The 22,534-nt window shown below is 58.1% G+C and overlaps 2 protein-coding genes across 12 annotated transcripts in view; one reads left to right on the top strand and one right to left on the bottom strand.

Annotated features, from left to right (window-relative positions):
• The first annotated feature begins 17 nt into the window (after positions 1–17).
• On the top strand, positions 18–4,684 carry PLEKHJ1 (pleckstrin homology domain containing J1). 4 transcript variants are annotated; one of them, XR_002125608.1, is made up of 7 exons: positions 26–524; positions 624–691; positions 793–859; positions 1,704–1,794; positions 1,872–1,935; positions 2,011–2,186; positions 4,354–4,684. XR_002125608.1 is itself a non-coding variant. In XM_019657296.1 (6 exons), exons 1-6 carry the CDS (start codon positions 431–433, stop codon positions 4,381–4,383), a joined length of 414 nt encoding a protein of 137 aa, XP_019512841.1. In that variant the 5' UTR covers positions 18–430; the 3' UTR covers positions 4,384–4,684. The 4 variants fall into 4 exon arrangements, 3 of the variants coding, with proteins under 3 accessions (XP_019512841.1, XP_019512840.1, XP_019512839.1); XM_019657296.1 differs by lacking the exon at positions 2,011–2,186 and having other exon boundaries at positions 18–524; XM_019657295.1 differs by having other exon boundaries at positions 2,011–4,684.
• DOT1L (DOT1 like histone lysine methyltransferase) overlaps positions 3,145–22,534 on the bottom strand; it is a 57,809-nt gene continuing 38,419 nt past the window's right edge. For 6 of the 8 annotated variants that reach the window (XM_019657291.1, XM_019657290.1, XM_019657284.1 and 3 more), the window contains 16 exons: positions 21,576–21,686; positions 21,110–21,344; positions 20,743–20,856; positions 20,060–20,151; positions 19,587–19,688; positions 19,200–19,337; positions 18,446–18,571; positions 16,092–16,576; positions 15,776–15,911; positions 15,029–15,175; positions 13,749–13,863; positions 12,212–12,792; positions 11,764–11,969; positions 10,182–10,246; positions 8,663–9,601; positions 3,145–7,917 (listed from right to left, as the gene is read on the bottom strand). In XM_019657291.1, coding sequence (XP_019512836.1) covers positions 7,340–7,917; positions 8,663–9,601; positions 10,182–10,246; positions 11,764–11,969; positions 12,212–12,792; positions 13,749–13,863; positions 15,029–15,175; positions 15,776–15,911; positions 16,092–16,576; positions 18,446–18,571; positions 19,200–19,337; positions 19,587–19,688; positions 20,060–20,151; positions 20,743–20,856; positions 21,110–21,344; positions 21,576–21,686 — 4,170 coding nt within the window. In that variant the 3' untranslated portion in view covers positions 3,145–7,339. The remainder of the gene's footprint in view (positions 7,918–8,662; positions 9,602–10,181; positions 10,247–11,763; positions 11,970–12,211; positions 12,793–13,748; positions 13,864–15,028; positions 15,176–15,775; positions 15,912–16,091; positions 16,577–18,445; positions 18,572–19,199; positions 19,338–19,586; positions 19,689–20,059; positions 20,152–20,742; positions 20,857–21,109; positions 21,345–21,575; positions 21,687–22,534) is intronic. The other 2 variants (XM_019657285.1, XM_019657292.1) reach the window with 2 other exon arrangements.

The raw sequence follows: 22,534 nt of genomic DNA, 5'->3' as shown, positions 1-22,534 counted from the left end.
GCTGAAGTGCGCATGCCCACCAGGCTCTTAGCGACCTCTCGGTTGCTTGTACTCGCGCGTGTCAGTTCTCGCGGGAAAGAGGGCTGCGACTCGTCCCCTGTTCTTGTCCATTTCAGTTAAGGGCGCTGCCAGTCCTAGGGGTGCTTTATTTTTTTTTTTTACCCGGGGCCTAACATTGCATGACACATATAACAACAGTCTGCCTCGACCATTATCCGTGCGTTCCACGAGGGCTCCACTGGGTCCCTGTGGACCCCGGAACTCCAGCGTCGCTCGCCGGTGATTGACAGGATGGACAGCCCTGGGGGCGCGCCGGCGCAGTAGCTCTGGGAGAGCTTCCGGGACGGTGCCCTGGGACATTTTTGGCGCGAGCGGGGACGACGGCCGGTTGGGTGTGGCCCGTACTCCACATTCTGGGTCTTGGGGCGCCATGCGCTACAACGAGAAGGAGCTGCAGGCGCTGTCTCGGCAGCCGGCCGAGCTCGCAGCCGAGCTGGGCATGCGGGGCCCCAAGAAAGGCAGCGGTGAGCGGGCCGGGGGCCGGGGGCCGGGGGGCCGCAACGGGCGGGCCGCGGCGGGGTGGGCGGCCGCCGAGCCTTTGCGAGCCCACCCTGTGTCCGCAGTGGTGAAGCGGCGGCTGGTGAAGCTGGTTGTTAATTTCCTCTTCTACTTCCGGACGGATGAGGCCGAGGTAGGGCGGCGGGGAGGCGGGCCCCGGGCTAGGGGCTGAGGGCTGAGGGCTGGGTCCTAGGGTCTTAGGATGGCCCGCGCATTCGTCCCATCTGTCCCCAGCCCGTCGGAGCCCTGCTGCTGGAGCACTGTAGAGTCACCCAGGAAGAGCCCAGCGACTTCTCCATCTGTGAGTGCGGGGAGTGGGGCCAGGCCAGTCATGTCTTCCAGCACCGACCTGCCTCTCCCCAGGAACAAAGTTTGCTGTTCGGGGCAGGGCTGGGCTCCTTCCCTGTGGGCTGTGCGTACCCGTCCCAGCCACTCCCTAGCTGACACCCTGAAGGTCAAGAGGACATTCTCTTGTCTTGCGGAGTATTGTTCTCTGGGGTGCCTTGCTGTTTTACCCGTTCTCTGTGCTGGGGACCCCGGAGGATTCTCCTGGGTCTCCTTGAGAGGGTTGAGTTTTAAGGGAAAGCCGGAGCTTCAAGTTTCCTGGGGTTGCCACAGACTGGGGAGCTTCAGCAGTAGAAACTTACTTCTCCCTGTGCTGGAGGGCAGAAGTTCCAGGTTAGGGTGTCAGCAGAACTGGTTAATTCTGAGGATAATTTGTCCCAGGCTCTCCCAGTTTCTGGAAGCTATTGGCAGCCTCTGGCGCTCCTTGGCTTATAGAAGCATCACCCCTCTCTGCCTTCATTGTCCGGGGCCTTTTCTTTGTGTGTCTTTGTCAATTCCCCCTTTTTATGAGGATACCAGTTCTATTGGATTAGGAGTCCATCCATCTCCATTGTGACCTCACCTGAACTAATTATACCTGCAATGATCTTATATCCACATAGGGCCCTGTTCCCAGATTCCAGGAGCTAGGCCTTGAACATACCCTTTTTGGGGGACACAGTTCAACCCACAGCTGTGGTGGGAAGCGATAAGCCCGGGCCGGGAGAGGGGATAGCTGTGGACAGTGGCAACAGGAAGCTGAAGCCTGTGGTCGGTGGGGGTGGGAGTGAGCAGGACAGATGGGGCCCCTCCCTCTGCAGGCTTCATCGAGGACCCGGAGAGGAAGTACTACTTTGAGTGCTGTAGCGAGGAGCAGTGTCAGGAGTGGATGGGGGCTCTTCGTCGAGCCAGGTGGGGCATGGGCGGCCCGGGGAGCCTGGGGTGGAGGTAGAGCCGGCCCTCTGAGCACAGGCCACTTTCTTCCCCAGCTACGAGTTCATGCGCAGGAGCCTCATCTTTTATAGAAACGAGATCCAGAAGATGACCGGCAAGGTGGGCATGGGGCACATGGCACAGGAGGGGGCTGACTCGTGGGCTGGGGCTCATGCTGCGCTATCCACCCCACAGGACCCCCTGGAGCAGTTCGGCATATCAGAGGAGGCCCGGTTCCAGCTGAGCGGCTAGAAGGCATTAGTCTGGTTTCAGGCTCCTCAGCTTTACTCACCGGTGCTGAAAGGAGTCCCCTGCCCCACATCCTGGCCGGGGCCTGGGCTTCCTCCTCAAGCCTGGATTTGTGGAACGAGGTGTTTTGGCTTAGAGACTTCGAAAGCCCCAGGCTGCTGAGGGTGGTCAGGGGCTGTGCCTTGGGACCCACCAGACTTATCTGGCACCTCTTGGTGCCACATGCTGCTGCCAGCGAATGAGTGTCCACTCCCAGGAGCTGTGCCTGGTCCCTTGGACACATCTATCCAGGGCCTGACGAGTGTCTGAGGCCAGCGCAGCACAGGCTGGATGTATGAAGCTAGATGATGCTGTGTAGGGCCACGGGGCTGTGCCTCCTGGGCTATGAATTCTGCTGAGAGCCAGGCCCTGGCTGGATGCCTCTGGGCAGAGCTGGGAGCGTTTGCCTTTGGGCTGGTGTGCTTATTTTATTCAAATAAAGGTACCTCTTTTCCACATGGGTTGGTGGTGCAGAGGAACACGTGCCCACCACAGGCCCGTGGAGCTGGCTCCTGAAGGAAATAAGCCTCTTGGGGGACGGGTCTTCAACAGGCCTGAGGTTTAAGTGCCTGGGAAGAAGGGGCTGGGCTGCCCAAATGGGGAGGAGACCAATAACCCAGGAAAGTCAGGGAGGCTAGGAGCCCGGCCCACGGGGCCTCTGGTGCTCACAGGCCCTAAGGTGGGATGGAGGCGGGGATGTGATGGGATTCTCAGGTGGCCCTTGATCCCACCCCTTGTCACAGGCCTTCCCCTTGAGTGCACGTGGGACCTCAGGAAGGGTTTTGCCCATGTCTGAGTCCTAGTGAAGTTGGTTTTTTAGTTCATCAAAAGGGCTGTCCTTCGGGTGCCGGACCTAGTCAGGTGTAAGCCCGGTAGGGGCTGGGCCTCTCTGAGGTGGGTGCTCGCTGTCTGCCACAGTCACAGCAGCTGCTTTGAGGAGCATGTGGGGACTCTGTTGGGAGTGACCATCCTTTACACCTGGGGCCCTCAAGGCTATGGTCTCACCATGTGATAACCAGGAAGAAATTCCAATAGACCAGGTTGACGTGAAAAGTCTTTTATTACAGTTTAGAGATGGAAATCAGACTGCAGTGGGGTTCCCTCAGGGAAAGAAGGCCACACCAGCACCCCCAACTGAAACAGTCTATTAGAACCACAAAGCAGGCAGGGCCCCAACTGAGTTAATAGTCAAGGTTGAGGCTGAATGGGAATCATGGCGGGGTGGGGTGGGGTATGAACAAGAAACAGCCTCCTACAGCAAGTGGCGCGGATAAATAAAGGGGTGAGTGGGTCTTAAATAAGTTACAAGTCATAGCTGAAAGGAAGTCTGGCTCCTCCTGACCGGGAGGGTCGTCCAAGTTAGGTTTCCTGAGCAAAGTGCCCTTGCAGCCCTGGGCTTCCCTGAAGTTGCCCATGGTCACAGAAGCACTGGGTCTCTGCACAGAGACCAGACCCCACTCCTCATGGGGCCTAATGGCCTTCCCTCCCTGGCGGCCAAGAGTGGCCGATCGATCTCCCAGTCAGGAGGGTATGGGGGCTCAGAGGGTGGGCACAGAAAGACCCCCAGTGCTAACTACTGTGGGCAGATAGGGCGTGTCAGTAGGAAGTCCCCCACGGTGGCCGATGGTCACGCAGAAGGGATGCAGTGTTGAGTACAGGGTTGCTTGGTGCCAGACCAGGGGCTCGCCATGTACTGTGACTGCTGTTGTCAGCCTTGCAGCTTTTTTAGGGGGCCTTGTGCTCCTGATGAGGGAGGATGTGGGGTTTGGGGTGAACACAGCACCTTCGTGCACTGACCAGGAGGGAAGGGAGCCAGGGCAGCTGGTTCCAAGAACCTGACCGAGCACCATCTTCAGCCTGGATTTGCTCTGGGCCAGGCACCACCTCAGGTTATACAGGAGGCAGGGTCTCCCAGGCGTCCCCCCCACTCCCATCAGCCAAGGCCTGCCTTGCCCCCAAGGATCAGGAGGGAGTGGCTCCCACACCAACCCTCCCAGGCAGGGGCCTGGCAGAAGCCCCTGTTGGCCAGGCTGGGGAATGTGGAGCTCAGGCCTTTAATCCAAGAACAGGTCAAATTCCTATGCACAGCCCTACCTTTAGAAAGAGGACTTTCTTTGTTCCTTGGGGAGGGTGGGAGGGTATCACCTCCTGGGGGCAAGCACCTGAGGCCCAGGCTCTGACTGCACCTGCCCAGCCCTTTCTGGAGCTCCCACAATGGGGTCCTGAGGGCTTCTGGACTCGCTTTTTCAGGGACTCTACAGACAACAGATCCAGAACTAGTTAGAGATGGCTGTGCTGGAGGGACCCAAGAACCTTGCTGGCAACCCTGGAAGCATCAGCAACAGCTCTCCTGCCTTCCTGCGAAGCCTGCCTCTGCCCTTCCCGCACACCCCCGGGCACGAGTTCCCAAGCACCATGGAGGCTACTCCAGTGGGGACAGGTGTCACCCCAGCTGCGGGGTTGGAAGGCCAGTGGAAACATGGAGCAGTGGCATGGGCTGACCAGAGGGACAAGGGGTGCTCTGGCCCTGGGCCAATGCCACTTGTGTGCACTTGAATAAATAAAAAAGTCTCCCCCCTCACTTTTCTTTCTCCCTTTTAAGTTTACTGTGCATTATACAATCTAAAAATAAATGAAGTCAAGTCTATGAAATTTATAAATTTTCATCACATCTCTATAAAATACTGTCACTCGTCAGCGTGACTCTTCTGTACAGACACACCAGGCACCCACGGCTAACCTGCCACATGCCCCGGCCAGCCACCTCAGGCTGGCTACACGCCTCACTGGGCTGTGCAAGCCCAAGTCCAAGACGCATGTACAAAGTAAAGCACTTGTTTCCCAGCAGCCCGGCAATGGGGCAGATACCAGACCCCCCACAAGCACCATTCACAGCAGCCTCCTCCCGCAGCATCAGGACGCCCTGCGGCCCACCCGCGTTCCCACACCATAGGCGCTGTCCCAGGACCCAGGGCTGACAGTCTGGCCGGAGTGTTCACAGTGATGGGGGGAGAGGGCTTTTTCTGAGGGACATTAGAAACCGAGTGAACCACCTTCGACCTGAAGACAGGCGTGCCTTTGGTACGGGAGAGTGTGGGATGACGGGAAGGGTGCAGCAAGGGCTGGTTTTGGCGTTGGTCAACCTCGAGTCAGCACCAAGAGAACGTGGAGGCGGTGAGGCCTGGCGGCGAGATAGCACCGGGCCCGGCTGTCAGGGTCTCCGCTGGCGGGCCAGTCCGTCGGGTCAATGTCTTTATATAGATCCTCTCATATATAGTATTTACATTTCTCAATAGGTTGCCTTTATGACTTCGGTGGAATAAAATAAGTCAAAATTGTTTATACATTTTAAAAAATGATAAATACTTTATCTAAAACTATCAACAGTACAAGCTGGAGCCAGGTCCAGCATCTCCTGCATGTCTGTGCAGCATGGACTCACGGCACAGCTTCGTCCTCAGTCCGTCCTGCTGTCCGGTGGTTAGCCGCTGTTCCTGTGGCCCACCTGTCCTCACACAGGTGTCGCGGTTGAGGTAGAAATCCTAGTTACCTGCAGAGACCGGCGCAGGAGGAAAGGCAGCACAGAGTTAGTGTTTCACTCAGAGAAGCCCACATGTCCCCAGGCTGGGGAACCAAAGCCTACAGATGGATGGACAGACAGGACGCGATCATCGCAGTCACCCTCATGCCATGCCCCTGGCCCAGAGGTGGGAGGTCACCGTCCCAAGGCCCTCATGGGGCTCTGGTTCCTGGCCTCCCCCCCTCCCTGGGAACCTTGGAATGGAGACCCTCTCTGGTCACCACAGGCTAGGCACTGCTCATGGGGGTCCTGACAAGCCTGCATACCCCTAAGTGAGGTGTTGCTGTGCAGCCCAGGGAGACTTATTATGGACGGATAGAAGGCAGGTGTCCACTGCAGGCCAAAATGGGGAGCCTGACGCCCAGACGCAGGTGTACACCCCTGACCTCTTCCAGGCAGTCCTGGCCACAGCACCTTCTCTGATGGCAAGAGGCCACTGTGAGCTACAGCCAACCTACCTTCCAGGCTTTTCCAATAGGACCAAGGCACAGCCCACTAGACCCGAGCCCTGACTGGGAGGCTGTCAGACTCCTGTGACCTAATGTCTATTTCCACTTAAACACATGCAAAAGGCTGAGAACAGCAGGCACACCTTGCGCCTGGCCTGCAGTGCCTGGTCAGCACCCGGCTTTTGTTCCTCAAGCACTTGCCTGTAGGTGGTAGTCTTGCTTGGGAAAGCCCTCACCCCAGGGGATGCTAAGGCGGCACCAGCATTGGCTGGGTCAGCTGCTCCAGGGCTCAGCTCCCTAAAGCCCTCACAGACAGCAGAGGAGCAAACTGGGATCCTCCCCGAAGGCCTCATGGCCACCTTCCTCATCCCATTCCCAAAGATGGGCCCTTCCTACACTGCTCTCCACTGACTCCACAATGACATGCAAAATGCACTGGTCCAGTTCCCTGGAAGCCGGAGGAGCACTACCCATCTGTCAGACAGCCCTTCATGCTGCCTATCAGTCCCGGGGTGTATGTCGGTGGGGCCTTCCAGCAAGGACCTCTAGCCAAAGAGCACAACGTACAGCTTTCTTCTGAAGTCTCACTTAGTACCAGGGGCCTTAAATGCTCTGGATTTTCCTAAAACCCTACAAGGTGCATTCAAGTAAACAGGGTGTGAGAGGCCCAGGAGTAAACAGACATCAAGGTGGGCTTCTGAGCTGCCCCCATGGTCCCACACCGGGGCTGCCCGGGTCCCTGACCACTGCAGACAGACAGCCGGAGAATGGCAGCAAGACTGAACTGGTCCCCTCCGTGAAAGACTGAATGCAGCCTCTGGCCTGCAGAGCCTTCCTGATGTGCTGCCCCCTGGTCAGGAGTGCTACGAGGAACCTAGTGTGAAGGTCCAGGCGGGCAGCAAGGGCTAACCACACCCCTCCTGAGCTCTGTGCTGGCACTCAGGCATCACTTAGCGCGGCCAATGTGCATGGCAGCCACACACAATCTCCCTTCCCACCCTGCGCTTATGTTTCCTTTGCGCCTCTCAGAACTGAGTCTCCACCCATCAGCCACGGAAGAGCAGCCTCAGTCCCCAGGTCGCTGCGCAGAGCGCTGTGGACCCGTCTATTCTCTGCGAAAGGAAGGACAGTTGAGTTTCTTATACCGGCCACCTGGTTGGGCTCTAGCCTTACCTTACATAACAGAACTGCTAGCTAAGCAAGGTCTTTATCGCGGCTTAACCCCCGCAAGGCGCGCGGCACAAGGAGGCGGCATGCCAAGGGAAACCCACACAGCGGATGGCCCCGTGGAGCTGGCCTGTGGGATCACGGGCGCAGCCTGGGCCAGGGCCAGCCCAGGCAGGGGCTGGTGGTGCACCGTGAAGGAGGGGCGGGAGGCCTTGTGCGGGAGGGAGGCGAGCTTGATGGACAGAGAGGCGTTAGCAGGCGGCAGAGAAGCGGCAGAGGAGACGGGTAAGAAAGCTTGGTTAGCAGGGAGGGGAGCCAGGTTCTGCAGGAGCGCGGGCTCAGAGTTAGCAGGGAGCAGCGCATGAGCGGGAGGCAAGGCGGCGTTAGGAGGAAGGGGCACGTGGAGGGTAGGCGGCCCCGCAGGGGGCCGGCCCAGGGGCTGGGGTGGGGGCTGCCGCGGCTCCAGGGAGGGCGGGGCCTGAAAGGAAGAGGCGGGGGTGCTGGCCACCGCCTGCAGCGGGGTTAAGCTCAGCGTGGCACTGCGACACGCAGCCCCGCTGCCGAAACTGGCTCCAAACGGATGAGAGGAGGCGGAAGGCACCGCGTGGTTAAAGACACCTGCAAACAGGAGAGAAAAACTCAGCTTCAACAGGCGGCATTCTCCAGGCAAGCGAAGAGACACACACAAAAGGGGAAGCGGACAGCAACCGCAGCTCCGCGTGCACGCAGGTGCAGGGGCAAAGCAGTAGGCAGAGCAGAGGTGAGACTTGCCTGCAGGACGGCCACACCCCCCTCAGGCAGGCCGCCAGGGTCTCCCAGCTGTGAGCATCTCGCCTGCCTGTGCCCAGCAAGGAGCCTGCAGCAGTGGTCTGAGACCACCGAGGGCCCACCCTGTGGCTCTGCTCTACCCTACACGGAGCTCCCTCGCAGCAGGCACTGTGGTCACTCTTTCCAGTTCCAGCCCCCAAGACCACCCAGAGCCCATGGGCTGTGTCAGGTCTGATGGTGACCTCCACAGGCAGGCAGGAAAGCCCTAGTCTCGGTGCCAGCTCTCCTGAAGGTACAAGATGCCGTCACAACCAGAGCCTGCCAGGCCGACTCACGCGTGAGTGCTCTGCCCAAGTGACAGTCACATCTGTGTTTCATGAAAAGGAACGAGGTGGCAGGTGCAAAGTGGGCACAAGAGGTCACGCGGGCACAGCCTCTCGACCCTTAGGGGGCTCTGGAAGGGAACCTGTAAAGCAGTTGTGATTAAACCCAGCGGTCCAAGAGGCACTGATGATGGCCTGCGGCTTGGCGTCTTGGACCCCAGAGTAGGTCCTTCGAGACCCGAGTCAGCTGGGAAAGATGCGCTCCTTCCTACCTCCAACTGCGCCGCCTGCCACCCCGGATGAAAAACTGCCCATGGCGTGTGAGTTGGTCAGTCTGGTCGCAGCGGACGAGACATGCACCAGGCCGGCGGCAGCCGGCACAGAGCTGAACAGGGACTGCAGCACGGATGATCCCAGGTTGGCCTGCAGGGACATGGGGCCCAGGGAGAACTGCGGGCTGGGTGCGAAGGTGCCCAGGAAGGGCCGGTGTGTTTGGGCAGAGGAGGCCATGTTGCCCGCCGAAGATGCTGCTGTGGCAAGGCCCGGGCCGCTGAGGAGGCCCCCGGGGGGCACGGCGGCAGCAGAAATGAAGAGGTTGTGGCCGTTCTTGAAGTCAGGCTCGCGGTCCCGGCCCTTGCCTGCCTTGCCATGTGCCAGTGAGGCCTTGTCTGAGGGCGTGCATGAGGGCAGGCCCAGCTCTGCCTCCCTGCCCTTGCCCCCCTCGCCCTTCAGGCTGTTCAGTCCGTCCAGCTGCCTCTTGTTCACAAAGGGGCCAGACTCTGTGCTGCCCTCCTTGCCCCGCAGGGCGGGAAAGCTCAGGGGGGTGCCCAGGCTGGCCACCTCGGGGGCCTTGTGGGAGAGAGAAGCACCATCGTTGAAGCTGTGTAAACTGAGGTCAGTGGCCAGGCCCCCACTGAAGGCGAAGCCATTGGGAGGGTTGCTGTTTGGGCTCAGCCCACCGGCCGCCGACAGGGCACTGGGGAAGCTCTTCCTGGGGTGGGAGGCCAGCTTGGCGTCAACTGAGCTGGGCTCCTCTAGGGTGGGCCGGAAAGCAAACAGGGAGTTCTGGCCCAGAGTGGAGCTGGCCTGTAGTGGGCTGTCAGTGGCCTTGGCCAGGCTGAGGTCGGAGATGGGCGAGAAGGTGGCCTTCCACTTGCTGCTGTTGACAGGCTCGCTGGCGGGCACTGGCTTTCTTCCCGCCAGGCCACCACCTGACAAGGAAAGGCAGGGGCTGAGGCCTGGGTGCCTCCAAGGGGCCGAGCGGGGCAGGAGCTGTGGTATGGGCTCCATGAGGGGGTCCAGGAGGGAGCTGCATGGGCTCAGACCATCGTGGCTCAGACGCCCTTCCAGCCAGAGAATAGCACTTAGATTCACATGGGCCTGTCCTGGGAGGTCGTGCCAGCACTGTGTGTGGTGAGAGTGGGACTGCAGCAGAAGGCGAGGACAGAAGCAGCCATGTGGTGGGCCAGCACAGAAATCAGGCTCTGGCCCATCTAACCAGGAAGGAAACAGACTCGCTGCCTCGGCAACCAAGGATGTGGTGCCCTGCAGTGCTGAAACTGGCCTGCCCTGGGGACCATCTTTCCGACAACGCTGTCTGCCCAGGTATTCCTGTGCAGGGAGGATGGGGGGAGGTGGCCAGGCGGTACCCAACGTCCCCCAGAGGCAATTCTAGAAGCCTGGTGTGGTCCTCTCACAGGTAGGCAGTGGGCTGAGCCTGGGTGTCACTGCCACCCTGGGGCTGTGTCACTTAGCACTGGGGAGTCAAGGGACAGGAGCACTGTTACTCACCATTTTCCAAGGTTTTTGGAGGAGATTTGCTTTCTAAGGAGATCGTTGCAATTTTTCTCTCGATTCTATCAAAAACAAAAAAAAAAGGACAGTGACTGTTTGAAATCCACGTGCACACGCAGAGCTGTATGTATGAGCTGCACAGGAGGCCGGGCAGGCCCTGGTGCCTCTCATGCCCGTGCAGCAGCCCCAGCGCTAGCACGAAGCTGTCCCTGGTAGGGGACAGGGCTGAGGGCTCAGCCACCACAGAGGAACAGGGCCTCCATCTCCACATATACAGACACACTGTCCCTACGAGCTGTCTCCACTCACTTCTCTCACACTGTTAAAGACCGCGTGCCCACTGCGGTGCATGTGATGCACAGCATGCAGGATGCTGCAGCAGCCGGAATTTGTAGCAGCGCAATTATAAATAGTGTGCATTCTGTGTCAGTGTTGTGCGGTCTGTCCCAAAGGACATTATGACCTCCAGACACAGGGGAGCTTCTGAAAGAATTCGGAAACTGCTAAGTTGGACGTGCCTAACACAAGCATAGAGCACCCAAGTGCAAGTTCTAAAATGTAATGTGTGTATGTGGACGAGGAACAAAAAGGAATAACTTTGACAAGACACCGAAAGCAGAGGCAACAAAAGAAAACACAGAGGAATGGGACTTGGTCAAAATGTGACACTTCTGTGCTTCAAAGGACACCAGCAAGAGAATGAACAGACAGCCCAGGGCGGGGAAGGAAACATTCGCACGCCATGTGTCTGTAAGGGGTCATGGATCTATAATAGAACACATAAAGCACTCTCATAACTCAACAGCAGCACAGGACACCCAAGGACAGAGGGGACCAAGGACCCAAGCAGACACAGATGACACATCAGGTGACTCAACATCAGGTGACTCTCAACAGTGGTCAGGGAAATGGAAGCCAGGACCACGACACCACTCCACGCTCACAAGAGCGGCTGTTACACTAAAGGACAGAAGCAGGAAGCAACAGGCCAGCGATACGGGGAGGAGCTGGATGAGCACAGCTGGTGGGGACGTGCAGCAGGTGGCCACTGTAGGGACACAGGAAGGCAGCTCCTTGCAAAGTTAAACACAGACCCAGCAACTCCACCACTCAGTATGAGGGAAACTGAGACAGATAAACATGTCTGTGAGTGTGCACAGCAGCATGGTCCCCAGCAGCTAAAACGGGAAGCAACCAGAGTGTCCATGGATGGATGACATAACAACACAATGTGGTCCATCCACACGACAGAATGTTACTGGGCCTTAGCAAGAAAAAACACTGACACCTGCTGCAATGTGGATGGACCCTGAGGCCATGATGCTCAGTGACATAAGCCAGTCACAGAAGGACAAATACTGTGTGGTCCCACTCACAGGAGTCCCTAGAGGAGTCAGATTCACAGACAGTAAGCAGAAGGTGAGGGCCAGGGGCTGGGGGAGGGGTTGTTAAGAACCCCTGCGCCCACCAACTATCGGCAGGGGGAAGCTACCTGTCCCCGGGAGGTCACACCTGACCACGAGGGCCTGTGCTTAAGAGCCCTGCTGTGCTCTCCACCCAGTCCAGCCCAACCCCTCACCTGGCACTGCCCGGCTCATCCTCAGAGCCCGGCTCCTCATCTGAGGTCAGCGGGGAATACTGGGCCCCATTGGTTTGGTTCAGGGGCTTCTCTTTCTTGAGCACGGGTGGCTGGTCGTTGTCCTGGTAAGGGACAGGAGAGCTCTTTAGGGAGCTCTCGGGGGACGAGATGGCCGTGATTTCCAAAGGTTGGTTGATGTTGTTGACCTGAGGGAGCAGCACAGACAGCACAACCCTGTCAACAGTCCCCTCACACCAACCCCATGGGCTGTGCTTGGGTCCCTCCTCACCAGAGCCTTCCGGTTGGCGGAGCCCCAGGAACCACGAAGCCCACCCCGTGCCTTTTCCTGCGCGTGGGTGGGCCTGGGGGAAAGGGCACCCAGATGCCAAGCTGTTTATGCTGGGCAAGCCCCCCGACCCCCGTCCCAGCCGCTCCTTCCTGGCCTCACCATGGAGTTAAGGTTGAGAGGGGACCCTGAAGACTGTGTGAAGAGGCTGGCGACGGATGGCAGGGCCCGGCGCTTGGGGGACACACCCGAGCTCAGGCTGGGGGTTCCTGCTGACGCCCGCTTCCTCCTGCCCCGCTTGCGGCTGTCCTGCCCGTGGCTCTGGCTGCTGTCCCCGCGGATACTCGCAGGCAGAGGGCTGTGCTTGTTGGAAGGCGACTGCTTGGTGCTGCTGGTGCCAGCCGAGATGGTGAAGATGGTCCTCCTCTTGGCCTCGCTCTCTGGATCTGAGAAGCCAGCCTCGGAGGGAAGGTCCCCTTTGCTGGCGTCAGGAAGCGGGCCCTGGGCAGTGCCAAGCCGGGGGCTGGCGCAGAGCTGGTGGGCAGGGGAGGCCGGGCCAGAGTTCCGGGGCTGTACCAGCAGTGGGGGATGCTGCGGGGTAGAGCTGCGGGAGCCCATGGTGGCAAAGAGGCTCCCTGAGCTAGAGGACTCGTCAAAGGCTGGGGGCTCGGCTCCAGAAACAAGCGGGGCCGGGCTGCCTGCCAGGGCCCCGCTGATGGCCACCGAGCCGGTGTAGGAGAAACCTGTCGAGAAAGACACCGTTTCTCAGGGGAGCAAGTCCCAGGAGAGGACGCCCAGACTGGCTGAGGATGGTGCCAGCTGGGGTGGAACTGGTGAGAACACTCAGGCCCTAAGAACCGCCCTCCATGTTGTGGTTGCCACCAGAGATGGCACAGAGGGACAGGCAGGCGCCCTCAGGCTGGCACGAGAGTGCCCAGGTGCAGGAAACTCTTTCCCATGTTTGGGTGTGGCACCATAGGAAGCCCTGGAGCCCGTCCCCAACTCCTCACCCCAAGACCTCTCTGGGGGTCTCCCCTAGAAGCTCAGAAACCCGGGTGATGTCCGACTGAGACAGAATTTGTCTTTTGCCCAGAACTGGGTTATGCTGTCAGCTGCAAAGCCATCCCACAGTGTTGGAGTAGTGGGGCACCAGGAAACCAGGGAAGGACCTGGTCTCAGTACTAGTTTGTACAATTCACTTTACGCCTAGGAAAATAATTTCCATACAAGCCATGTTCTCACGCAGGTGGGCAAACTGCAGCCCGACCTGTATTGGCACAGGCCCACCACCTGCCTGTCATATCAGAGCTGAGTAGCTGTGACAGAGACCCACTAGGCTACAGAGCCATAGTACCCTGGGCTCTGTGTCAACAGAGACACGTCAAGAATCAGAGCTCTCTGAAGACCAGAGCCAGCCAGAAATGGAGCGGCCTAGGAGCCCATAGTGGTTTGACAAGGACACAGCCACCATGCCATCCTGCCACGTAGGCTGGAATACACCTAGACCTAGCATGTCTACATCCTCCAGCCACAGGTTCACACGGTGCTGCGCTGCTGCCGCCAGCGGGGACAACGGCCCTGACTCAGCGCAGACCCAACAGCCAGGAGGAGTTAGGCTCTGAGCCCACCCTGGCATGTCTGGGGGCCTCACTCACACCCCTGGCCTGGCCCCTGGGAAAAGTAGGAGGACCGCTCTCACCTGCGGGGGCCAGGGCAAGCCCTTTGCTTCCAGCGCCATGGGCATTAGCACCCATCTGCTTCTCAAGTGTGGATGAGGACTCTCGTGCCTGTGGCACAGGGCTGGGGGTGCTTCTCTGTGGAGAGAGCACACTGTCAGCTGAGTTGGCCAGCGGCTGAACATCGAGGAGGGGCCACAGGCCATGCTGAGGGCCTGAGGCAGGGAGAAAGGCCCATGTGTGAGAAGCAGCGTGTACAGAGGGAAGTGACCTGCTCAGGGTGTGGGCATGGGGGACAGCCTACAGAAGGGTCTGACAAGGGGAGGGACAGATATCTGACTTGGGTCCTAAAGGATGGCTCTGGCTAATGGGCTCAGGCTGGAGATGGAGGGGGCAGGGAGAGCAGTGAGGGGCTGCAGTTACGATCTGACCCAGCAATTCCACTCCTATGTGAAACGAGATGAAAACACTGTCCACACAAAACCTGTACACATATGTCCACAGTGGCCAAAAAGTGGGAACAAGAAATGCCCACTGACAGATGAAAAGATACACAAGATGTGGCCCATCTACCCATCGGAGTGTCACTTGGCCATGAAAAGGAGTGAGGCAGTGACACTCGCCACAGTGTGGGTGGACCTTGAACACACGGTGCTCAGCTCACAAGGCCACACAGTGTGTGAATCCATTTATGGGAAACATTCAGAACCGGCACATCCACAGACAGGACGTGGGTTAGTGGTTGTCAGGGGCTGGGGAGGGAGGTGGGGGTAACTGCTAATGGGGATGAAGTTTCCTTTTGGGTGATGGAAGGTTCTGGAACTAGAGAGGTGGTAGGTGCACAACCCTGTGAATGTACTGAATGCCATTGTAATACACACTTTACATGGTGAATTTTATGTGAATTACATCTCAGTAAAGACAAGGAGAAGCTGCACTGTATGAGGTTCTGTGCTCATGAGTCCACACGCATTGAGGCAGGAGAAGGCAGGTGTGGACTGAAGGAAGGGACGGGCCTTCCAGCTTCTACAGTACCCGGTAGTTCGATCTCCTCTCCACCCATACACACCACACCAACCCATTTACAAAAAAATATCTGAGATGAAAACAGCAAGATGTTACTGTAATTAAATCTAGATTTTAGATGCTGTTTTTCTTGGGTACCATGGTGTGTCCAAAATTCAACAGTGCACAGTTTAACAAAAGGGGGCAAAAAGCAGACACCAGCCCCTCTGCCTGCACTGGTGTTCTGGGCACAGCACCATCCTGGAGCCCTGGCCTGGCCCCGGTGGCACCCACTCACCACCTTCTCGGCGCGGCTGGGCAGCACCACGCTGGCCAGGGGGATGCTGACGGGCAGCTTGCTGGGCTGCACGGTGCTGAGCGGGATGCTGACAGGCAGGCTGGTAATGGCCTCCCCACTGCTAGCATAGGTGCGCTCCTTCAGACCCTGCAGACACAACAGACCTCCTGCTCCTGCTGACCAGCAAACCCTAGGCCACGAGCACCACCCAAAGGACACAGCGACCCTCCAGGCACAAATGGTCCCCTCAACCCAGCCCTCCACCCCAACCTGCTCCTCCTGACCTTCCAGGGCCCGCCCATCAACCCAACAGCCACTAATCACCAAGTCCTCAAGCTTTGACTTTCCAATGTTTCTTAAATTTGTAGCCACATACACAGATAGAGCCACCCTCTTCTTTCTGTCCCCATAGGCAATACCTCCCTAACAGGGCTATGCTATCGAGATACTTTCCTAGCCTCGTCCCCACGGACAGTGGGTGAGGTGACCATGAATAAGGACCTGACAGAGTCCTGAGCACCCCCACTCCTGCATTTTCCTGGCACCACCGGTCCTCACCTGGATCCCCACTCCTGGGCCCTCACCTGGATGGGCTTCTAGCTTCTACCTGGGCCCTCACCTGGACCCCCTCTCCTAACAGACCCACTCAAGACATTCACTGAGTGTCCCTCACAGCCCTGGCTCAGGTGGAGGTGAACAGACCCCCATGCCCCCACCCCATGGGTCCCTCCTGGCGGCTGTATGTACCTTCTCACTGCCCTTCTCTCCTGTCATCTGTAAGGACATGGGGGATGAGGACCGTGGGTACTGAGGGCTCAGTTTGATGCCGTTGGTGAGGCCCGGGCTGTGGTATGGAAGGCTGTTCTCCTTAGTGTGCTCAGCTCTGGAATGAGACACATCCCTCAGTCACTCTTGGAGCCCCTCTGGCTGTGACTTTGCATTCAGAGCTGGTGGCCTGGGCCCAGCAACCCCCCGAATCCCTTCCAAACTGATAAGCCCCACTCCCAAGATCCCATGATGGCCCAAGGGTGCCAGGGGCAGACCCATCAGTCCGCACGCTCACCGTGGGTGCAGCTCGCCAGCAGCAGCCTTACTGTTGGCCGCATGGTCCTGACTCAGGTGGCGTCTGAGTACCAGCTTGGCGGGTGAGAGCCTGGTGTAGTCAGGCAGGGCCAGGCCCGACAGCCTCTCGAGCCGGGGTCGGCTGCTGTGGCCGGGGGTGCAGGGCACAACCTCCTGGTCCAGCGGTGAGGCCAGGTACTGGGGGGTGTTCTGCTTGGACGAGGGCCGGCTCAGCGCACTGCAGAGCTCATAGCCAGACACATGGCCATTCATGGAGAGCTCCGGGCTCATGCTACTAAAATGGGGCAGTGAGAGCTTGGAGCAGTCCAGCTCCAGGTGCAGCCGGCCAGGCTCTGCCTCCAGCTCACGGCCCAGGCCACTCTTCCCGCGAAGGTGACCAGGCACTGCGTCATCAGGCGGCACGCAGGACTTGAGCTGCAGGAGCTCCTGTTGCCGCTGACTCTTCTCCAGCTCCACAATGCTGATCTGTAAGACAGAGAGCGTCAGGCCCAAGGCCCAGCCCCATCCAGCAGCCCACCAGAAGGGACCATCCTGGGAGGGGGCAAGCATACTCTGCTACAGTGGCTGTAGGGACATGGAGGCCAGGACAGTCAGCCGCCCCAACTCAATCGGGGCGCTCTGGGCAAGACAGCATATGAGGGTCAAAGACAGTTCTGCAGATGCACATCTGCTGACTGTCCCAGAAAGCAAGAAATAGAGGACACAATGCTCCCATTAAGTGTAAGACATCAGAAACAACCCTTGAAAGGGCATTTCCTTCCAGGAGTCAGGACATGGGGCATTTCTGTTCTTTTATTATTATTATTTTTGGATCCCATGTGAATCATTTATTATCATAACAGATTTTCGCATTACTGCACCACCCCCTTACCCAACAAATACATGCATTACTGAGCAAAACTCCAGATTAACAGAGAACAAATGCTCTTTAGTCACACCAAAACTCAAAACTTCATGCTCTCAGTAAGGATCCTCAGGAGCAGAGGGAGGGAGGTGGATGGGTTTTGCTACAAGTGGAAATGAGCAGAATCTGAAATAGTTTTGTCTTCTTAAACAAGACTGGAGTTGAGCCCTGTGGAGCTAGGAGCAGAGAGGAGAGGGCGAGATGGACCTGGAGGCAAAAGAAGAAGGAGGTGGCAACTGCAGGCTAAAGGAGGGTCTGTGCCACCAGAAAGAAGTGAGTCAGAGTCCATCACCACCCCGAGAGCGAAGGTGGAGGGAAGTAGCCGCTCAGCCCAGTCCCCAGGACGGGTTCAGCCTCTAGGAGTCTGGGACAACTGAGAGGTAATGGGGACCCCAAGACCAAGAAAGACGGGGGTAGGGGCAGGCTTTTCAGAACGGGATGCTGCTATCCCTACTGCCATTCCAGCACCAGAGTTGAGGAAAGCAGGGACCTACCGAGGAGCACATAGGTTACCTGTCTCAGCTGCCAGTCAAACCACATTTCTGTTCTTTCAGCTCACATACTCTGTTTTTTTCCCCATAAGAACATGTACCATTTCTTGATTACATTGAAGGGTCGGAACTCAAATATAATCCCTTGTGGAGACTGTTCTTGCAGGCACATGCGTAGGAACAAGGCCTGGCTTTGGTGACGGTCAGCAAACCTCTTTCTATAATGTACATTGCTGGCTTGGCGGGCACAAGACACCTGGGCCACATATTGTGGGACTTTAAACTGCTCACAGATCTACTTTGGAGACTAGGTCTTTAGGGAAATACCCTTCAGATGAGTCATTAGTGTAGAGAAATTCATTGTAGTGTCATTTTATAATGATAAACCACTTGAAAGAGCCCCAAGGTTCAGCTGGCTGGAAGCGCTCTGCCTATTACAGAGCCAGGCTGGGGAGGCGCCATGAGGGCCAGAGCCAGAACACACGGAACAGTTGTGATGGCCGATGCCTGTGCTGCATGTCTCCCTTTACTCTGTCACTTAAAAGTTCTGGACTTGGGAACTTAGCCACAGCCTCTGTACTGTGCTTTCCCCCCACCCCTGCACTTTTTTCTAGCTGCTCTTGAACGGGTCACCTCATCAGACAAGCACAAGCTGTTCCGTGGCTGTGTCAGAAACACTTCCCCAGTAGGTGCTCAGACACCCTTTTAAGTCTGGGGTCAGGCGAGATGCCCTGGGAGTAAGTGGGGCATTCCACCTGCCCTGTTCCTTGTTCCCCTCCAGGGCTGACAGTGGGACGTCAGTTACTGTGACACCTGGAGCCAGTACCCTGTTCTCGAGAGGAGGGCGGCTTCCGAGGGCATGCTGACGGCTCTGACCATGTTCCTGACACCATGGCTGAAGAAGCCCAGAGAGGCCGATGCGCCTGTCCTGGGCCCTACCTGCAGCTCCAGGCAGCGTCTCTGCTTCTCGGAGATCTGGCTCCTCAGTGCCTGCTTTTCCTTCAGCAGGTTCTCCAGGGACAGCGTAGACCAGTCTAGCTTCAGTTCCTCACACCGAGCCTTTAGCTGTGGGGATGAGGCAGTCACGGCCATGAGCCTGGGCCTGGCGGGCCCCGCCTCGGAGTGTGGGTGGCTATGGGGAGGATGGGACACTGGGGCTTCCCAGCAGGGGGTCTGCTTCCCACCCGGACACTGGGCCCTGAGGAGAGATAGGGCAGGCATCTGGGCAGGTGTTCCCGGGGGCTGGTCCCTTTCTCCCTCTCACTTCTGGAAGGCCAGGCTGCAGAGAAAACCCGAGGAAAAGACCAGGGTCCCTGTAGGAAATGCCTAAGGAGCACGGTGAGGGGTCCCACGAGATGAGGCAGGGTAGCCCCTTAGAAGGGAGGCCCCTGCACATCCAGCGACGGATGCCCACAGGGTCCCTAGGAGTGAGATCACATGGATCTGTACCCTGGCCCTGGCAGCTCATTAAGGAGTCCAGCATTGGGAAACTGAGGACCAGGAGAGTCTGGGCTGCCTCAGAGGCCTGTCTAGTGAAATCATCAGAGCCTCCGGGATGCCTGACAGGAATCTAAGGAGCCACCTGCAGGCCCTGGGCCCTGCTCACGTTCATGAGCTCTGAGAGCCAAGGAAATTGGCAGCACTCAGAGAACGAAGAAGGACAGAGGGATGGGCCGAGACAGCCTGCACGCACCAGCTGCAGGCTCTGGGTGCGCAGCTCCCTATTATCCTTGTCTAGCTGCTCCGTCTGCTCCCGTAGCTGCTGGTTGTGAGCCGAGATCTCCTTCTGCGCCTGGATCAGGTCGCTGTAGGTCAGCGCCTTCACTCCCAACTATGGACACATGACAGAGGCTGTAGCCCCCCCAGAGAAGGGAGCAAGGGGGTGACCCTAGGACACAAGTCTGTGCCGGATCCATGTGGGGCTGGACTGGGAGTAGCTCTCTGACCAGAACCCGGTTCTAAGCCACCAGAAAAAGCAGCACAAAAAAGTAGTCCTTCCGGATCTCAGTCGTCCAGGGCTGTGCCTCCAGCCCACCCCCTTCATCCTGCCCTTGGGTCATCCAGCCTTGGGCGGCTCTACCTCATCTAGTTTCTGCTGGAAAAGCCTCTTGATCTCCTCTTTCTGGGCCTGGCAGTGGCCAAACAGCTGCTGTGCAGCGCCCAGCAAGCGGGCGTTCTTCTCCTGTGGGGATGAGGTTGGTGAGCATGGGGTCCCATTCCACTCTGTCCCCTCCCTCCAACAGGCTCACTGATGAATGCTATCATCTCCTACGTGCAGAAGTGGCACACACATGCAGAGGGCTGGCTGGTTCCCCAGGATGCCATCAGAAGGTGGCACCAGCCCAGGGGCTAAGCACGCCCACACTCCTAGTGCCACCAGAGATGCCCTCCACTGCGGGTGGGCCCTCTGAGCGGGGACAAGGGGATGTGACAGGAAGCTCAGCATGTTCCTGGCAGGCTTGGGACATCAGTGGCCAGCAGGTGAAGGGTGAAGGGCTCGGCTGTCTCGCCCCTCTGAAGAGCGCTGGAGATACAGATACCGGTGGGCCTCACCTTCTCCTGGTCCAGTAGCTGCTGCAGGCTGGCCTTGTACTGAGGGGTCTTCGTGTATGCCAAGAACTGCAGGTACTGAATCTTAAAGGACTCTAGAAAAGCCGGGGACAAGGTCTCAGAGCAGAAGCCACCTGGCCGAGGCTGATGGGCTGGGGGCAGGCTTGGATTTCTCTGGGAGCTCCCCCGGCCATTGTCAGATGCTGTTAAGAACTGCTGGTGATGGTGCCGACACTTTTGGTCCCCTCACTGCCTTAGCATCCCCCACCACAGCTGTGGTTGGTTCCCCCCAGAACCCCTCAGCAGGAGGACCCTCCTGCGAGCGCCTCTTACAGCTCCTCCCATCACCACCTGCATTTTCTTTCTCCCCAAGACAATGGGTTTCCATGACCAGATCTGTCACTTTTCCCAGTAAACACAGGCTGTTGACGTGGAACTGGGGAAACTAGCAGCTCCCACGATTCTAAAGGGTTCCAGTTTTTAAAGACATGAGAGGTCTCCAAATGGAGGCCCACAAGGTGAGCAGGGTTCATCCCCGACGGGCCTCCCCCAACACTGGGGCCGTGGGAGTCCTGCCCACTCATTTGATGCAGGTGCACTCCCAATGTGACCACAGATGTCCCCAGACACTGATCAATGTCTCCTAGGGGGCAGGCCCCTGGCCCCGCACCATGTGTCTGGCTCACCTAGCAGCTTCTGCAGTGCAGGCGGGATGGGTGCCAGCAGCAGCTGGTCAGGTGGCTGCCGCTGCACAGTGGGAGGTAGCTGATAAAACGGGCTGTGAGGTGACTTATACGCATCTGGGGAGACAACAGCATCCATGTGTCAACAACTGGCCTGCACACCCTCTCAGGGAATTACAGACTATTCTACGGAGCTTCTTTGCCTTTTTAAAGATAAGACTCGACATAGCTCTTAGGGTCCAAAGGCCATGACCAGGTACTGGGTCTTGGCAGTTCTATGAAATCCCTGTGAACACTGAGTTTCTGCCAGCTGCTGACCTATCGGAGCCTGGGGGTAGGGTGTGCTCTCAGGGGGCTGTGGTTGGCTCACCTTGCGGCGAGGCGGCGGCAGTCTGGGACATGGTCTGAGAATGCAGCAGGTCCAGTGCAGTCGGGCTCTTCTTGGGCTTACGCTCAGGGTTCGCAGTGCTCATCTTTTTGGGGCGCCCGCGCTTCCGGCCGGCCAGCTTCCGCCCCTTTTTGTTCAGCTTCTTCTTCCGGGCTTTGGAGGGGGATGGCTTCTTGATGGCAGTTGTCCCCACTTTCTCTTCCTCAGCACCAGAATCCTGTGGATGGGATGTTGAGGGATCAAAACTCTTGTTAATAAGCCTGAGACACAGGATCCAGAGTGACTGGACAAGGTGCACTGCATCCCAGGAACCCCCTCTGTCTTGTGGCCGGTGACCAGTGTGACCAATGTGTGGGCTGTCCAGCACTGCTGCCCTCCAAGGCGAGGGCAGGGTGGCTGGGCTCTATGCTTACCGGCAACTATGCGGGCCCAGGGTGTGGGCGCTTACCACAGGGGTGTCCGCAGGCGCAGCTGCCTTGCTCTCGGGCACCTTCGTGGGGGTGGTTGTGTTACTCTTGTTTTCTCGCTGCTGCCGGCGCCGAGCTGCCTCTTGTTCCTCCTAGAAAGCAAGTGTTGGAAGTGTCCTCAAAGTGCTGGCATCGTCAGGGTCCCCCACCCCCCCGCCCTGAGGTGGGCCAGCAGGCCCCGCTCCACTCATGTCAACTTCTCTGCCCACTGTACAGGTGAGGAAACTGAGGCAGAGAAGCCTGTGTGCCACCCCTGGCCCTTAGCCGGCCACAAGCCACACACGTGTCTACTGCAAGTGAGCAGACATCCCCAAATCTGTCAATCAGAAACCCGGTGGCCTTCTAAACTGACACATGCAACGAAACAAAATCAAAGACAAAAGGCCCTGGGTGTAGTGATGAGGAAGCTGCCCGACAGTCCTTTCCTCTGGCAGTATGGGGGCCCACACTGGGGCATGTTCATGCACAGAGCATGTGCTCTCCAAGTGAAGCTACTGCAGGGGCCCTGGGAAGAGGGAGGACGGTGCCAGCTGGCTTAGCTTGTCCTCTGTGCTTGGGGTGTGCTGGGGGCCTCGTCCTGCTCGGATGCTTGCCCGAGTCTCCAAAAAGACAGGCATTTTGGCAGATGCCCTGTGAAGCCGCTGAGAGGGTGGGAGATGCCAGGACAAGACACTGCAGGACACTGGGACCTGCAGCAAAACCACCACGTCAGGGCCTAAACTGGCTCCCCTCGCGTAGGGGCTGCCCATGCCTGGAGAGGACTGCAGGTGCTCCAGCTGCCGCAGGCCTCTGTTCTGGATGTGTGGGTCAGTGGCGGCTCCCCTCGTCCTACACTTTGCAGAACTCACCAAGTTACCTGAACATTGTTCAAAGGTCGCAACTCACTCAACCTAGTTCCGCAAAGATCGTTCCCAGAAGTGCAGCTCAGCGGGAGCTGTGA

The sequence above is a fragment of the Hipposideros armiger genome, unplaced genomic scaffold, assembly GCF_001890085.2.
Source record: "Hipposideros armiger isolate ML-2016 unplaced genomic scaffold, ASM189008v1 scaffold_275, whole genome shotgun sequence".
Lineage (NCBI taxonomy): Eukaryota > Metazoa > Chordata > Mammalia > Chiroptera > Hipposideridae > Hipposideros > Hipposideros armiger.
This window is presented reverse-complemented; position numbering and strand designations above follow the sequence as displayed.

Excerpts from the sequence above, each read along its gene's own strand:
- PLEKHJ1 (XM_019657294.1), top strand. The coding sequence starts at position 431 with ATGCGCTACAACGAGAAGGAGCTGCAGGCGCTGTCTCGGCAGCCGGCC. Across the intron at positions 525-623 it reads GGGCCCCAAGAAAGGCAGCG|TGGTGAAGCGGCGGCTGGTG; the intron begins GTGAGCGGGCCG and ends CTGTGTCCGCAG. Across the intron at positions 692-792 it reads TCCGGACGGATGAGGCCGAG|CCCGTCGGAGCCCTGCTGCT; the intron begins GTAGGGCGGCGG and ends ATCTGTCCCCAG.